Genomic DNA, 16,975 nt, shown 5'->3' with positions numbered 1-16,975 from the left:
CCGATCGCACCGTAATTCAAGAATTTCCATATTCTGCCCCCAAGGTATTTTACAACGGTCCGGCCACAAGTCGCAGTGCTATTTATTCCCAAGGCCACCTCACCGCCAAGATGGCCACCCTGTTGCTGGAGTTGGGTGTAGTGGCAATGGATCTATTTGATTTGGCACGCCGCATGATGCATGTCGAAGCTGACAGCAGGCCCACAATGGCCAAAGTGATATCAGGCCTAAGGAAAATGCGCCGAAGTCAAATGCTTCTGAACAATACTATTTCCTCATTTAATACCTGACAGGGAGGGTTCTATAGCTCTATTATTTATTTACTTCTTAAATCTTACACCCACACTCTCCCCCGTGGCACCCACCTTGTCGTGGTGGGGGAGCTTACGTGCCCCAGTGGTCCTGGCAGGGTCTTCCATGCCGGACACCTCGCTAGTGAGGGCACAACCAAGAGCTGCTGCCACCCCGTGGGGAACGGGGTAAGAATACTTGCCCAATATCCTTACCAGTAGTAAGAGGCGACTAAAAGGGGCCATTTTGTCTCCCATCCTTCTCTTCGTACCGTCTTCTTTTTCTCTACTGTCCCACCTCTCCTCTTGATATTTCCGTGTTTCTTCCCGCTTTTAGTTTCCCTCTATTCCTATCAGATCAGACATTTGGTTTCATGACATGAATAGTTTCAGGACTTCCCATTGACTTTGACCCTTTCTCCCTTACACCACTTTCACGCCAAGACCATGCACTTCAACGCCAACCTTCGTGCCATATCCTCGTAGCTTAATAATGGCTTGGTGCTAGTTCTTCAGTATTCCTTCCTTCCTAAACCAGTTACTTTTATCTTGCACTTTTAACCATGGAAATGTTGGGTGGGAGAGAGGCACATGTTAAAGCTTGATTTTCTTTATTTTCTCCAACGTTTCGGGCTACACAGAACCCATCTTCAGAGTCTGTGTAGTCAGAATCGTTAGAGAAAATAGAGAAGTCAAAATGTAACCTGTGTCGCTTTCCCACCCGACATTTCCACTTGTAATGGATCACCTGCTTTTAACAATCTTTGGCCTGTTACTGATGTCTACACTGTTGCAAGATCTCGATGCTGTAGTGAACTTCGCATTACTACTTCCCAAGACATTTATTTTCGCCCATTACTCCTTAATCTTCACTATGTTACTGATTATCTCTTTAACATGGACGTAGTTTGCCTCAGTAAGATGTAAGAGAGTGATATAATTAAGGTTACCAGTGACGGCATATGGGTGGCTTAACACATTATAATATATGCTCAGATAAACAGCTACCTACCCAGTTCCGTCTGAAGAAAATTTACAACTGGCGAAATACATTGAAAACCCCGCCTCTACCAGTGCCTGTTGCAGATGGTTCGAGTTCTCCGCTATGTATTCGACAGACTTTGGGAAGATACTTATTCCTCTCTCTGTAAATGTGCCGCCCTCACCCCACCCCTCCATTAATCCTTGGCGTGACCATGACGCCGGACTCACCTTCAAGGACCATGTACTAGGCATCAGGAGGCGGTGCACTCCTAATTCAATACACTCAGCAACTACAGGGCCAGACTTTGGGCAAAAAATAAATAAATAAACCCTCTCCTTACTCTACAAAGAATTCATTACTCACTGGTGTCCTATGCCTCCCCGTCAGGGGTCCCATCCTATCTAACACCCACTGCAACAGCTTGTAAATCATACAGAACAACGCCCTACGCATCACCACTGGTTACACCAAAATCACTCCTACAACTCACACTCTGAAACGTAAGTCTTCCCTGTCGGAGACTACCTTCATATAGGGAGCACTTACTTTTATGCAGCAGCCTGTGCTAATGCACAGCACCTTTGTCATTACATGGCAATGTCAGAGTGAAATAGGTTAAGGAAACTGGTGGACAAGTGAAAAATACAATATTTTTAATAAGCTGTGGCAAATGTATGAGGAGGTTCCCCAAACGACGGCAGGTGCCACATCGACAAAACCAATGGACACTTTCTCTTGCGTTAGCTAGTGATACTCTTATGACTCTAACTTGGCCAAAAATCCTCATCTTTGCAGCTTGAATGTTGAGTTGGAAACGAGATATCAACACCAGACAATGATTGCTAGTCACGATGAAGTGCAATGGAAGGGATGTACTGCTGCAACAGAATCTTTTTTTGTTCAACATGAAATAGGCTGCAAGAAGACGAAAATATGGGCCAAGTTAAGGTGAAAAGACTGTTGTGCAGCTTGAATTTCTATGCTTTCAGTTGGTTTAAAAAAAAAAATCAAACTGGTGGAAACTTGTCTCTTATTCGCTCCACTTAAGGAGGCTCCTAGCACCCTTTCCCCAGCAGTTTATTTTTGTACACAGGGTGTTAAAAATCCTCTCTCTGGTAAGGAGGAGGAAGAAAACGCGGCTGAAATCGAGTTAAGTTTTATTCCCACCTATACTTTTCTTATTCTAAGCTGGCTCAGATTTTCGTCCTTTTGTAGCTTGTTTCACGTAACTTAGTGACAGAAAAAGACATTACCTGGCCTCTACTTCCTTTCATAACGCTTCTTCGTGACTAACACCACAATGTAGCTTTATCTATTGCTCCAAGTCAATATGCAAGGTGGGTATATTTTCGCCTATGGATTCTTCAAAGGGAAAAGCTAGTCTGGAATAAAGCTCTGTCTCTCTATCAATTTATTGCCAAACGCCTTAATCCCGTAAAGGGTGGCCACAAACAAATCGCCTCCATGTCGCCCTGTCCCTATTATTTGACTCATATTTTCATCCACCTCTTTCACATACCTATCAAAATGCTTTTAAATTCTCCTCCACGTAATTAATAACACTGACCTTAGAAATTAAAAGAAAGTTTACAAGAGACAAGTGATGGTAGGCAAAATGAATCGCTATGGAGAAGATGCTGGAACTGTTATCATCTTGGAACTAAAGATATAAGCAGTGTATAAACAGTAGTCGTGCATAAACAGTAGTGTATAAGTAGTAGCAGTAGTAGGGTATACTTGAAAAATAAATCGCCGATGAGAAGGTACTAGGAAGCCCTCTTAACCAGGAAGAATTTCGGCCCTTGTCCAAAACCAACAGAAATATAACTGAGGCGCAACTGTACACACACACACACACACACACACACACACACACACACACACACACACACACACACACACACAAATCTCTGCACTTTCTAAAAAAAAAATTCTTATATAAACATAATTTAACATAAACATAAAAAGTGAATGATAAATATATAAGTGTATCTGGCAGGGGGTATAATTCAGCATAATAAAAACCATCAATTACTTATGTTAAAATGTATATCACTGACAGGTATACCAAGTTGCGTTATACCTGAGCCTGTATTATCGTTAAGGAAGCTCCATAACACCTCTTCCTAAGCGATTTATTTCGTTTTTTATACTCTGCCTTCTTCTTCTGTGGTGTTACTTAAATCACTCAAATATCACCATACTCTGCATCAATAACGTACTACAAAACGATATTAGCCAGCCGTATCCAAAAATAAACTGTTCAGAAAGAGGTGTTAGGGAGCCTTTATGTATTGGAATTTTCTCATAATTTAAATACATATTCTGGTGACGCTCCATTTATAATTTACTGCATCATACAAACTATTGAAAAAAAAAAATCCTGAATTCCGGTGGGGTACTTCTGAATTTTGTTTTTCTTTTACCAGGCTATTTTTTTTTTAATTTGGAGAGGCCCTCTCGTACTGAAGGGGTTAATCAAGGCCCTATCTAACCCTCCAGGAAAAATATAATTTCTCTTCAGCTGAATAAAAGTTACCATGAATTAATAATAATAATATTATATAAAACGTTACTGGCATGAACGGGCTAAGGAATACGTGTATCATCATCGTCATCATCATCACTATCATCACCATCATCATCACCATCACCCTTATCATAACCATCATCACCATCACTATCATAACCACCTTCATTATCATCATCATCATCATCATCACTACCATTACCATCATCATTATCATCACTATCATCATTACCATCATCATCATCATCATCACTATCATTACCATTATCATTATTACCATCACTATAATCATCATCATCATCATCATACCTGAACAACGGCGACGGTTAGAAGCTACAGTTGTATAAAAAGTTACAATATTAAGTAAAAAAAGAATTAGTACTGCGTGTCAAAAATAGTAACGATATATTGCTTTAGGTGTATCCATTGTTTGTGCCCATCTTACACTAGGAATACTGTACACAGGGAATATACTAAGCCCTTGTTATACAGAGTGGTACATCTATAACACATCCCAATTCTCGTGTGTTGGTGGGCCGGCTCTCTTGGTGTAAGGAACGCAGACATAGTGTGGCTATTTTTTGTAAAGTATCTTATGAACAAAGCAATCGATGAATGTAAACAGCGCTATAATGTATGAAAAGGGTTATGGGAGGTAGGAAATGATGCCAGGTAGACACCGGGAACTCTGAAAAAGCCGTCCCCGCAACACGAGAACTAAGCCGTCCCAGCAGCACACAAGAACTGAGCGCCCCCCTCAACACAGGAGAACCGAGTCTTTAAAATATGTACCACCGTATACGTCTGGGTTGTGTTCCAAAATACTGTTTCACAAATTTCCTCATAAAATTGGCGTGGTTAGTTAGGAAAGACTGGTACCGTACATCGGCCTGAACACCCTAATGACTGTGATAACTTCAGCACAGGCAATATTACTTAATATAATGAGAAATATCCAGTACTGATGCTGGTTAAATGAGACACGAAAATATCTCTTCAGCATTTCACAGCCACATCGTCAATATGGTCTGGGAAGGTGGACCAGGAGACAACGCCAGTCTTGTCCTCTACCATCCCGTCCACCTTTTCCTGTGGGTCCTCCGTCAGTATCCTCAGCTGCTGTTGCTCGGCATTAATCGCTGCTCCATCAAGCTCCAGCGATGCTCTGACGATAAATACAGAAATTAAAATGTAAGACGATGAAAAAAGAGATTAACGACTGTGGGTAAAGCGTTCATTCATCCATCATCTCATCCTCTCTTGTCCTCGACTCTCATCCTTTCTTGCTCCTGATTTTTCATCCTCTCCTACAATTAACCCCTTAAGCCAAAAAAAAAACAACCTCTCTCTCTCTCTCTCTCTCTCACCTGCCGAAGTTCTCCCCATCCTCAATCGTCTCGGGCAGGCGTCTCCCCAGGGTCTCAGGCAACAGGAGAGAGAGCAGACCCGCCGTTACCGACAAACTCCCGAAGATGATCAGTGGAACAGGCCTCCAAATGTCACCCTAGGAGCAAACAGATGTGCAAATAAATAAATAAACGTTTAAATAACTGAGGGAGATAGGTAGATAGGACGACAGATTATGGAGGAGGAAAATTTAAGAGAAGAAAGTAGAAATATGTTGACAATCTCGCGAGGCACATGCAGTCTCTCTCTCTCTCTCTCTCTCTCTCTCTCTCCAACTCACCAGCAGATTAATATAGGGAGCCAGTGCCCCCCCAATGCGTGCCACCATGGAGGAGCTGCCCACGCCCACGTTCCGCACCACAGTGGGGAATATTTCGGCGGTGAGGACGTAGATGATGGCATAGGACCCCGTGATGCAGAGTTTGCCCACCATCGCAAGGGTGATTATCACCCATTGTAGGTCTGAGGACAGTTAGGAGGGGTAATAATGCTAAATCATCATCACCATCATCGTTATCGTCATCATCATTATCATCATCGTTGTTATCATCATTACTATTATCATCATCATTATTATCCTCCTCCTCCTTCATCCTCCTCATCCTCATCATCATTGTCATCTTCTCCTTCAACATTTTCATTACTGTCATCATCATTATCATCGTCATCGTAGTGCTAGTGATTGTAGTCGTAGTAGTTGCAGCCCCAGCCTCATTTGAATGTGAACACAGTAGATTGCAAGCTGGTTACCCTTATGCAATCCACCATCAGCATTTTGGGGGTTAGGAAGGGAACTGCTGGACGTCTGTATAACTAGGCAGCGGAAACACCCACTTATACCGGTGCCACCACGTGAAGGCATCCCTCTTTTAGCACCAGATGAGAGCAAAGTGATACAATAATAAGAAGGTTTAAGACATCCAAGTTACAGTGTGGTACAGCAATAAAAAGCTTTGAGATGCAGGTACGTTACGCCCTACACAACACTGCCACTACTAACCACTGGGGATGAAGAGTGTGGATAGCAGTGCCAGTCCCCCCAGGGCTAGGAAGGCGGCTAGAGGGATGCGGCGGCCTATCCTATCCAGCAGAAGGATGGTGATGACATGGGCCGGGAGCTCCACCGCCCCACTGATGATAAAGTTCAGGTACGCGTTGCCCCCCAGATTACCCGTGTTCAGGGACAACCCGTAGTACACCCCACTGTTGACGAACCTGAGGGAGGAGGTAGGGTTAGGGTAGGAGAGGGGAGGGGTGGTGTGAGGTTGGGTAAAGTAAGGTAGGATAGGGTAGGGTGGGGTAAGTAAGGCAGGGTAGGATAGGATAATAATGACGATGGTGATGATGATGATGATGATGATAACAATAATAACAATAATAACAATAATAATAACAATAAGAACCATAATAATAACAAACTACAACAGAGCCATTCAGCACATGCTACTAGCTAAAACACACACACACACACACACCACACACACACACACACACACACACACACACACACAGATACAGACCAAAAAAGATAAGGCAAAAAGATACCTGGCCTACACTCTTACCAGTTAAAGAAGATATTGAGAGTCTTGCGTCGGAGGTTAGGGTAGCGGAAGAGGTCTAGGAAATTGCCGTGGGCCTCCCCCTTCTCCAGCTTCGTCACCTCCAGTGCCTCCAACAGTGCCTCCTCCGTCACCTGTGGGAGAGTGAGAATTGCAGTGAACTCTTCGCTTTATCTGTCTATTTGTCTATCTGTTTATCTATTTACCTATCTGTTTATCTATCTGTCTAGTTATCTACCTATTTATCTATCTGTTTATTTATCTATCCGTGTACCTATCTATCCACCTATCTGTCAATCTATCTATTGCCATAAGCCTTAATCTCGTAAGAGGTGGCCATAAACAAATCGCCTCCACATCGCCCTGTCCTCTGATATTTGGCTGCCCTCCCTGCAGCTCAAACCCTCTCTCTAATCTCTCCATTCCATCCTTTTACCACATCCTTAGTCTCCTTCACTTCCTCTACCTCCCGCATACGCTCTTCTAGTCTGTCTCTCATTGTTCATCCTCCACATGGCCAAACCATCTCATAATAATAATAATAATAATAATAATAATAACACTGACCTCCTTCTTATTAGCCTTGGCTGCCTTCTCGAGGATGACCCTTGCCTCCGTAGTTCGTCTTTTCGCTATCAGCCAACGGGTCGACTCCGGGATTACCCTGGTGTGAAACAGAGAGAGAGAGAGAGAGAGAGAGAGACGAGGTGGGTTATACTCTTTTCACGTGAACTAAATTGGAAAAGAACACTATGGGACAAGATTCTAGAACACACGATAGTTTCTCTGTCGCAACTGTGATTCTTTTACTTGTATGATGAACTAGACACATTTTGCTGCATGCTTTCCTTGTCCTTCCTGCTAAAACCAACACATAACAGAGCCCCGGAACTAACCAGTAATATGGGATGAAGAGTATGGCAGGCAGCGTCATGGCCACCTGCAGCCAGCGCCATGATGTGATGAAGTAGGCGAGGAGAGCGGCGGTGAAGTAACCCACGGTGTAGAAGGCCTGTGCCAACACCCCTACTAACACACGCCTCGACTTGCCAACCAACTCCATCGCTGCCGGAAGGATAAGTGTGACATTGAGTCGATAAAGGGAATAAACAGGTGTGCTCTGATACGTGGCACTGCTGGCTGGAAGAGTTATGCCACTATTTATGTATTGGTATATTCTATGGGGGACTTTCGTCGACATTTCAAAAAAGTGATCCAAAACACACCAAACTAACCCGCACCAAGCCAAACTTAACCACACTACCCAGCGACATGGGCGATGAGGGAGACAATCTGCAATGATGAACTGAGAATGAACTTGCTATGGCGCAGTTCAACCTAGCTAACTGAATTTAACTGAATCTGAATTAATTTAACCTGACACCATTCATCTTAACCCAACGCAACCCAATCTAACCAAACCTAATCACACTACCCTGAATCCACCTTCCTCTAACATAAGCTAACCAAAGCCAACCTAACAAACAGCAAACTGTACTATACACCCAGGCACCCCATACTAACACATGACGTAGGCGACGAGGAAGACGCCCTGGAGTGAGGTGCCGAGAATGAACCTGAGGGTGGTGAAGGCGTAGTAGTCGGGGATGACGGCCTGCCCCAGCCCCACCACCACCATCAGGACCAGGGCGCTGAGGAACACTGGCTTGCGGCCCAGTCTGTGGTGGAGACGGAGGTTAGGTAGGTGGTGGAGAGGGAGAGAAATGAGGCAGAGGAAGGAAGGAGAAAAGGAAGGAAGAAAACTGAGAGGCAGGATGGTGGAGGGAAGGAGGGAGAGAGATAATGCAGAGGAAGGAAGGAGGAATGGCAGCTTTAGAGTGGTGCAGAGGAGAGAAAGTGAAGAGGGTGGCCGTGAGAATAGTACCGACCACCGTGAGTTCGGCCACATTGAGAATATTTAGGCCATGCTACAACGAATATTTTCCCTCCGATTATAGCCAAATTTGGTGGGAAGTTTGAGGGGCAGCTCATAATAATTTTTAGCACAGCATGGCAACGATCAGTGTAAGGGGGTTAACCTTGATCTTTTTTACTTTAATCGTTAACCTATATTGTTTTATAAAAATTAGTTATTTCGTTGTGGCTTCCCCTCAATACATCCTCCACATTAAGTTATATTCGGATAAAAACTGTTTCGTTATCTGAAGCCCGGAAGTGTTCTCACCGTCGCCGTGAGAACATTTCCGCCCCCGAGAGAGTACCTACGGCCATAGTAGAACGGAGAGGGATTGTCAAGTTTCTGAAGACGGTGAAAGAGGACGGAGAAGAGAATGTTAACAAAAGGCAAAAGTGAAAAATGAAAAGATATATGAGAAAATAGAAAAAAATGTAGAGAATGTTAATGAAAAGCAGAAATAAAAAAAAGAAAAGGTATATGAGAGAACACAGTAAATTAATGACAGAAACAAATGCAAGAGAAAAACAAGGTATATAGAGACAGCCCACCAACCTGTCAGAGAGGTCACCGAAAAGGTAAGAAGTCACCGGAAAGGTACTGATGTTAACGAAAGGCAGAAGCAAAACAATGAAAAGATAAATGAGAAAATAGAGGAAATAAATGGCAGAAACAAGAAAGATATACATGGACAGCTCACCAAGGAAAAAATATATATATATATGTATAGACAGCCTACCAACCTGTCAGAGAGGTCGCCAAAGAGGTAGGATCCAACCAGCATGCCAACCATAAAGACGCTTTGTACAGTCGCTCTCAGCCAGGCACGTCCACACACCAACTCGTACTAAAGGAGAAGGGGTAGCACATTTATTATACTACTACTACTACAGATACTATTGCTACTATTACAGCACTAACGACATAAGCTGCAAAAAGACGAAAATATGAGCCAAGTTAAAATGAAAAGAGTATACGGTATATTTGCGAATTCCCTGGTATACTCCAAGTCTATGGTATACTCACATCAATAACGGCACTGGTGGCATAATCCGAGGTGTCGTATACCACTGAACCACACGGCTCCTGGACGCTGCTGTTGAGACGAAAGAGCGGATCCTGTGACACATTGCTGAAAAAAAAAAAGAATATTAGTACATTAGATGGTATGGTCATAGGGAGAGAATAAAGAAAGAAATAAAGAAAGAAAGACGGAAATAGCAGTAAGTGAACAGTGGCGTGGTAGGGCACGAAGAAGGTGAACAAATATGCTGTGGTAAATGAGTGAGTGAGAAAAAGAGGCATGGAATGAGTGTGTGAAAAAGACAGAAGTGTGTGAGGAAGGGAGGCATGGAATAAGTGTGTGCGAAAGAGAGAAATGAGTTTGTGAGAAAGAGAGGAATGGAATGAGTGTGTGAGAAAGAGAGGATAGGAATGAGTGTGTAAGAAAGAGAGATATGGACGCTGACGAGGCTAGGGGAACTGACAAGTGATCTCTCTCTCGTTCTCTCCTTTAATAATAATAATAATAATAATGATAATAATAATAATAATAATAATAACAATAATGATAATAATAACAATAATGATAATAATAATAATAATAATAATAATAATAATAATAACAATAACAATAACAACAATAATAATAATGATAATAATAATAATGATAACAACAACAACAACAACAATACTACTACTACTACTACTGCTGCTACTATTACTACTATTATTATTATTACTACTACTACTACTACTACTACTAATGGCGTCTTCTGTTATCTCTGCTTACTGCTATATAATGGGGCCAGTAGTCTAATTATATCAACACCTGAGACATTATAACTCCGCACCAACCCCCTCATGAATACTATAGCTCTACTATGCTACTCAAACTATTCTACTATTCTACCCAAATTACTCTACTATTCTACCCAAACTATTCTACTATTCTACCCAAACTTCTCTACTGTTAAGACTGAAAATTGACATCATCAGCGTCATCATCATCATCATCATCATCATCATCATCATCATCATTAATAACTTATAAAAACCTTCACACGTTTAAAAGTATCGCTAAATGGAAGCAAAAAAAAAAAAAAAGAAAAAAGAAAAAGAAAGAAAGAAAAAGAATCTGGACAAAAAAAAAAAAAAATCGCCCTTTTTGGGGGTTGAGGAGGTGGTGAATGACATGGAAAAATTTTGCGTCCAGAGTTAATCGCTTAGGAAGATGTGTTTAGGAACTTCTACACCCACTCAGAATACATTAAGGCTGGTCCATTTTGCACGTTATTTATGCAGAGTAAGGCAATATTGGAAGGATTTATGCAACACAGAAGGGGAGAGTGAGGCTTAATTACCAAATAAATCGCTTAGAAAAAATTGTTAGGGCCTCACCTCCACATGTAGCACTGACTGAAGCCTTCGCGGGTGTCGTCCCAGGGGATGGCTATCTCTCTCACTTCATCGTTCAGGGCAAAGTCAGCATCCTCTCCCTCCCACCACAGCCGACATCTGTGAGAAAAGAGATAGAGAAAGTGAGACAGTGAGAAAGAAATAGTGTGAGAAAGTGAGAAAAGAGAGAGAAAAGGTGAATGAAAGTGAGGAAATGAGGGAAAAAGAGAAGCAACATTAGGTCACTTAAGGGGAAACTCAGCATCCTGCCCTTTGCATCACAGCAAATACCTGAGAGAGAGAGAGAGAGAGAGAGAGAGAGAGAGAGAGAGAGAGAGAGAGAGAGAGAGACTATATTACACAAACACACAAACATACACTTGAACACCTTTAGAGGCGAGATAACAATCCCACATCAACACACCAGCACGCTTTCCTGACCTGGCTTTAATTACGTGCACAAACAAAGCTGGGAATCTACTGTATTTCCTTTATTTATTTCATCTTCTTTCCCTCTTCCAAAATAAATAAATAAATAAATAAATATGGCGCCAGTATCTCGCCAATTACAACTTCCATGACAAATCACCTCCGGCATCACTTTCATTCTTTCTTTTTCCTTCATTCATTCATTCTTTCTTTCTTGCTTGCTTTACTTCCTTCCTTCCTTCCTCCCATCCTTCCTTTTTTCAGGTCTTTTGAAAGGTTTTATGGGATCAAAAGTCAAACCATGCAAACAATCAAATTTAAAACCCTATGTTCTTGTATGTTCATAGATCAGCATGGCAGTTGGCGCAGAAATATATCAGTGCAATGCAGCTGCGTGTAAACCATCCTGCACTCCCTTGGCAATACAAACAGTCTCTAATGGAGATATTTTCTTTCTATGCAAAGAAGAAAGAACCAAAGGCAAGGCGCTGGAAAAAAGAAAAACGAAAGTAGACGAAATTCAAGATCAGTTTGCTTCGACATGCCTGGAGACATTGTATTTCAAAGACTGAAGGTCGTAGGCCATCGTTTCTTAACCTTTTCCGACCTCAGCACCCCCCTTGTAATAAGGTCTCAGTCCAGCACCCCTCTACATCTGGTTACTGGGACTGCAGTTGCTACACTACTGCAGGGTTAAAGTGAAGTACTGCCTGACAGTTTATTTTATACTGTCTCAAAAAAAAAAAAAAAATCAAGGATGCCAATACTAAGTAAATCCAGTAAGAAAAAATATTATGAAGCATTTTCCAGCACCCCCTAAAATTGATTTCAGCACCCCAGGTTAAGAAACGCTGTCGTAGGCAGAGGGAAATACAGACTGAGGAAGACATTTTCAGATACAACAACTAATAATAATGATGATGATGATAATAATAATAATAATAATTAATAGTAATAATAATAATAACACTTCCGCAACTGCCACCACCACCACCACCACCACCATCACTACTACTGCTAATACTACTGCCACTACTACTACTACTGCTACTACTACTACTACTAGTACTACTACTACTTGAGCAAACAAGGACCTTCAGGTATAGTGAAGATCCAAGGCTAGAGCATGAATTTTCACTATGAGCCCTCTTTCAAAAACAATAATGTGTGTGTGTGTGTGTGTGTGTGTGTGTGTGTGTGTGTGTGTGTGTGTGTGTGTGTGTGTGTGCTTCTTTGTTTGAGTGTGTGTGTATGTGTGTGTTTGTTTGTGTGCACGTGTGTGTATGTGTCTGTCTTTGTTTGAGTATCCATGTGTATATGTGTGTGCTCCTGCTTGACTGTGTGTGTGTGTGTGTGTGTGTGTGTGTGTGTGTGTGTGTGTGTACGTGTGTATGCATACTTGATAGCTGACTTAAATCCTGAAATGTGGTGCTCCCGGTACACTCGCTACAAACACCATTAACAATTATTTGGAATCACGATCGGAAAGCTTATAGTCGTTCTATTTTATCAAGGCAGTTTGGGTCGGGCCCTCTGGGACCTCACTCTGTTAGCTCTGTTGCCACATCGTCGCCACACACATGCGCTCTCTCTCTCTCTCTCTGTCTCATATTATATATTAACTACTACTAATTGTATTTTCTTAATTTTTTCGCTTGTTTTCGACTTTTTTTCCACACCATCCCTGAGGTAAAAGTCTATAGGTGCGTTTTTTTTTTTTTTTTTTAATAGCTTCCATGGCGGGAGACTGACCGAGTATGACCCACTCACGCAGGGCTGTCCCTCGTGTCACCACCTGACAACGTCTCAAAGGCAACCTTGACAAGTCTTATGAGATTTATACTATACTATAGCTTTTTTATTGAATTACATCTATACAGAGTGTTTAAAATTCATTTATAAGTAGTTACTAGCTTAAAATAGGAGAGTGAGAGAGAGAGAGAGAGAGAGAGGTGAGCACAAATAATTACACGTGTGTCGGCGGCGATGTGACAGCAGAGCTAACAGTGCGAGGTCCCAAAGCGTCCCACCCAAACTGCCTTCATAAAATAGAACGACTATAGGAATTAGTGATCCAGTGTAAGAGCTGGGCAGATGAATGATGATGATGATGATGATGATGATGATGATGATGGTGGTGGTGGTGGTGGTGGTGGTGGTGGTGGTGATGATGGTGATGGGGGTGTCTGCAGTGATAGTCAGTGCCGTGTCAGGAAATGCTGTCTCAGGCAATCTTGTCATTTTCCTTTTTCTTTTTTATAATAATGTTTTCCAACCTTCGTCTCCTCCCGAGGATGTCGAGAGAGAGAGAGAGAGAGAGAGAGAGAGAGAGAGAGAGAGAGAGAGAGAGATACAATGTTTTTTTTTTTTTTTCGTACCATGTTAAGAGAGAGGGTGCGGGAAACAATATTTTCATACATATTAGCATGTCCATCTCCCCGCGTCACACAAACACATGAAATTTAGTGGCTCATTTTGAAGGTCAGTTTTTGTTACATTCAGATATGTTTACTAAGGTTAGAAATTATGTCTAGTAATGAATGAGTATATCCAACCCCTCTAGCTTTATCTCCCAGGTCCAAGATGAACAAAATCGTCTGAAGATGACAAGAAAAAAATAAAAACACATCATCATTGCAAAGTGGTATAAATGACAAAGCCGTGAAAGGTGTTGGTGGTGGTAACGGTGAAGGACACTGTATTACACAAGAAAAACTTTAAGAACATAGATAAAAAAAGATACCGTATATGACGACCATCATCTACTCACTTGATGTAGTGCTGCCTGCTTCTTATTTCACCTTTATCAGTCTTTTTCTGTGGTCTCCTCTCTTTCTATTTCTCCCATCTTTCCTCTTACATTTTAAAATTCTTCTTTCGTTTTCGAGTGGCTTTTCATTGACCAATAAGCCTACTGGTGTCCTGTAAGCCAGGAAATCAAATACAACTTTGGGTGGTAACCATATAACCAACCTATACATATTCCATAAGCGTCAACAAGCGGGTTGGAGGAGATTTAGCGCCCCTTCCCGTGAAACAACTAACTCAAAGACTAATGGCTATTCCTTACGGAATTGTGGCGTCGGGCTGTAGATGTTGATATTATATAACAAAATAAGATAAACTCTTACCTATGATCAACTCTGGCCCCAAGGAAGACCCAGGCCAGCTTCTGCATGGACACGATGATCGTGGGGAGAGAGAGAAGCACGAACATCCGCCGCTGATACGGCCCAAACTCACCAATCTTCGACAGGTACCCCTCCATCTTTGCTTATCTTCGTTGCCCGGGGGATTCTAATCGGTTGGTGTCCTTTGCTCTCTCTTCCTGTGTTTTTATTTATATTTATCTTTTTATCTATATATTTATAGACTCGTCTTGTATTTGAAGCTAACTTCCTATTGCCTTCTGCTCAATTTGTTCTTTAGTTTATATTTACTTTTTCTGGTTCCAATTCAGACACTTCTTGTTTGTTTTTGTTTTTTTAAGTTAACTCTGGTATTTTTTGTTCAGTTTGTTTGTTAGTTAATATTATATCTACCTTTAGTGGTTCAGATTCAAAATGGCATCTGCCCTTGTTCTAGCATTTTCTGAGATGCGTCCTATACTTAAAATTTACTGTCTGGTAGCCTTACACTGAGTTTTTCTTTTCTTATATGTTTCAGTTGCGTCCATTTTTTTTTTTTTTATCACAAGTTTCCAGTAATGTATCCACTTTGTATGAGTTTCTTGCTTTTCACTTGCATAATACTGCCCACTCTTGCTTTTAATACTGCTGAAAGTACTGTCCGTTGCGGGTAATACTGTTAAATCTTACACAAATGTTCAAATGTATAGCCTATTGATTATTGCAGTCTTCCCACATCATTTACTTTCACTCTTCCTCATTCTCTCATTTATTTCCGTTCTTGTATTTACTTCTTTCAGTCCAACTTCAGCGTCATTCCTTTCTCCTCTCCCTCTTTCTTATTTTCATGATCTCGCTACTATCTCTTCTCTACTTCTGCCTTCCTTCTCTTCATCAACTCTCTTTCGCACATATTCTTTCTGTTTTTCTCATCTTTAAAGTCCATATCTTCCTTCCTTCCTTCCCATCTTCTTTCCTTCCTTCCTCCCTTTCTCTCTTCCTTCCTTCCTTCCTCCCTTTCTCTCTTCCTTCCTTTCTTCCGTCGTTCCCTTCTTCCTTCCGTCGTTTCGCTCCTATTTCCTCTCTACTTCCTTCGTTTTCACTTAGTTTATTCTTTGATTATTCTGTTTCGTATTATTTTTCCTTCTTCCTTTCATTGCTTACTTCTTTTTAATTCCTTCCTTTCTTCCTTCCTCCATCCTTCTTATTTTCTTCCTCCCTTCGTCATTCTTTCTTTTTTTTTCTTCCTTCCTCTTTCCTTCCTCTCTTCCTTCCTTCCTCCTTCTCTTCTTCTTTCTTCTATCCCTCCTTCCTCCTTCCCTTTTTATTTTCTACTTCCTTTCTTCCTTCCTTCCTCTTCTTCTCTTTTTCTTTCTTCTCTCCTTCCTTCCTCCTGTCCTTCTTATTGTCCCCTTCCTTCACTCTTCCCTGTAAGGAAAATATAAAATAGACACACTCCTAAAGTAACATTAAGAAAAACGTACACAGTTTTCTGACACACACACACACACACACACACACACACACACACACACACGCACACAGCCTGGAGAAAGGGTAGGTTTAGTACTCCATCCACTGCGCCTACTATATACTTTTGGCTGACGCGTCGTATCAAATACTACTACTACTACTACTACTACTACTACAACTGCTACTAATGATGATGATGATGATGATGATAGTAGTAGTAGCAATACTAGTAGTAGTAGTACTTGCAGTTATAATAATAATAATAATAATAATAATAATAATAAAAATAATAGTAATAATAAGAATAAGAATAAAAATAAGAATAAGAATAAAAATAAGAATAAGAATGAAAATAATAATGATAATAATTCTCAGCTATAGGCAGAGAAACTCACCAAGTCTCCCTCAGCTTAGCAATGTTAGCCAAGAGAGCAGAGCGTGAAGAGGAATGGGTGAAATATTAGACTTACTTTTGTCTCCGCCTGTACACGGAAACCCTACACCTACACCTACATCTACACACACACACACACACACACACACACACACACACACACACAAGACATTACGGGGACTTCCGGTTTGCCTAAGTTTATACCTAAGGAACTGTTCTCTCTCTCTCTCTCTCTCTCTCTCTCTCTCTCTCTCTCTCTCTCTCTCTCTCTCTCTCTCTCTTCACATTACACTACATCACACACCACCACACCAATCCACACCACACACCACCGTATCACACCACACCCCCACACCATACCACACCACACCACACCCCCACACCATACCACACCACACCACACCCCCACACCATAACACACCACACCACACACCACCAAATCACACCCCCACACCATACCACATCACA

The 16,975-nt window shown here is 41.6% G+C and overlaps 1 protein-coding gene across 1 annotated transcript; it reads right to left on the bottom strand.

Moving 5' to 3' along the window:
- Positions 1-5,168: 5,168 nt before the first annotated feature.
- Positions 5,169-14,827, bottom strand: Orct (Organic cation transporter). The gene is made up of 11 exons (XM_080277254.1): positions 14,644-14,827; positions 11,087-11,203; positions 9,713-9,818; positions 9,430-9,533; positions 8,296-8,450; positions 7,668-7,836; positions 7,339-7,435; positions 6,775-6,905; positions 6,213-6,427; positions 5,493-5,674; positions 5,169-5,309 (listed from the first exon to the last, which is right to left on the bottom strand). Exons 1-11 carry the CDS (start codon positions 14,778-14,780, stop codon positions 5,169-5,171), a joined length of 1,554 nt encoding a protein of 517 aa, XP_080133380.1. The 5' UTR covers positions 14,781-14,827.
- Positions 14,828-16,975: the final 2,148 nt, after the last annotated feature.

This window comes from Coenobita brevimanus, chromosome 69 (genome assembly GCF_032717465.1).
Source record: "Coenobita brevimanus isolate Jiangsu-jjx chromosome 69, ASM3271746v2, whole genome shotgun sequence".
Classification (NCBI taxonomy): Eukaryota; Metazoa; Arthropoda; class Malacostraca; order Decapoda; family Coenobitidae; genus Coenobita; species Coenobita brevimanus.
This window is presented reverse-complemented; position numbering and strand designations above follow the sequence as displayed.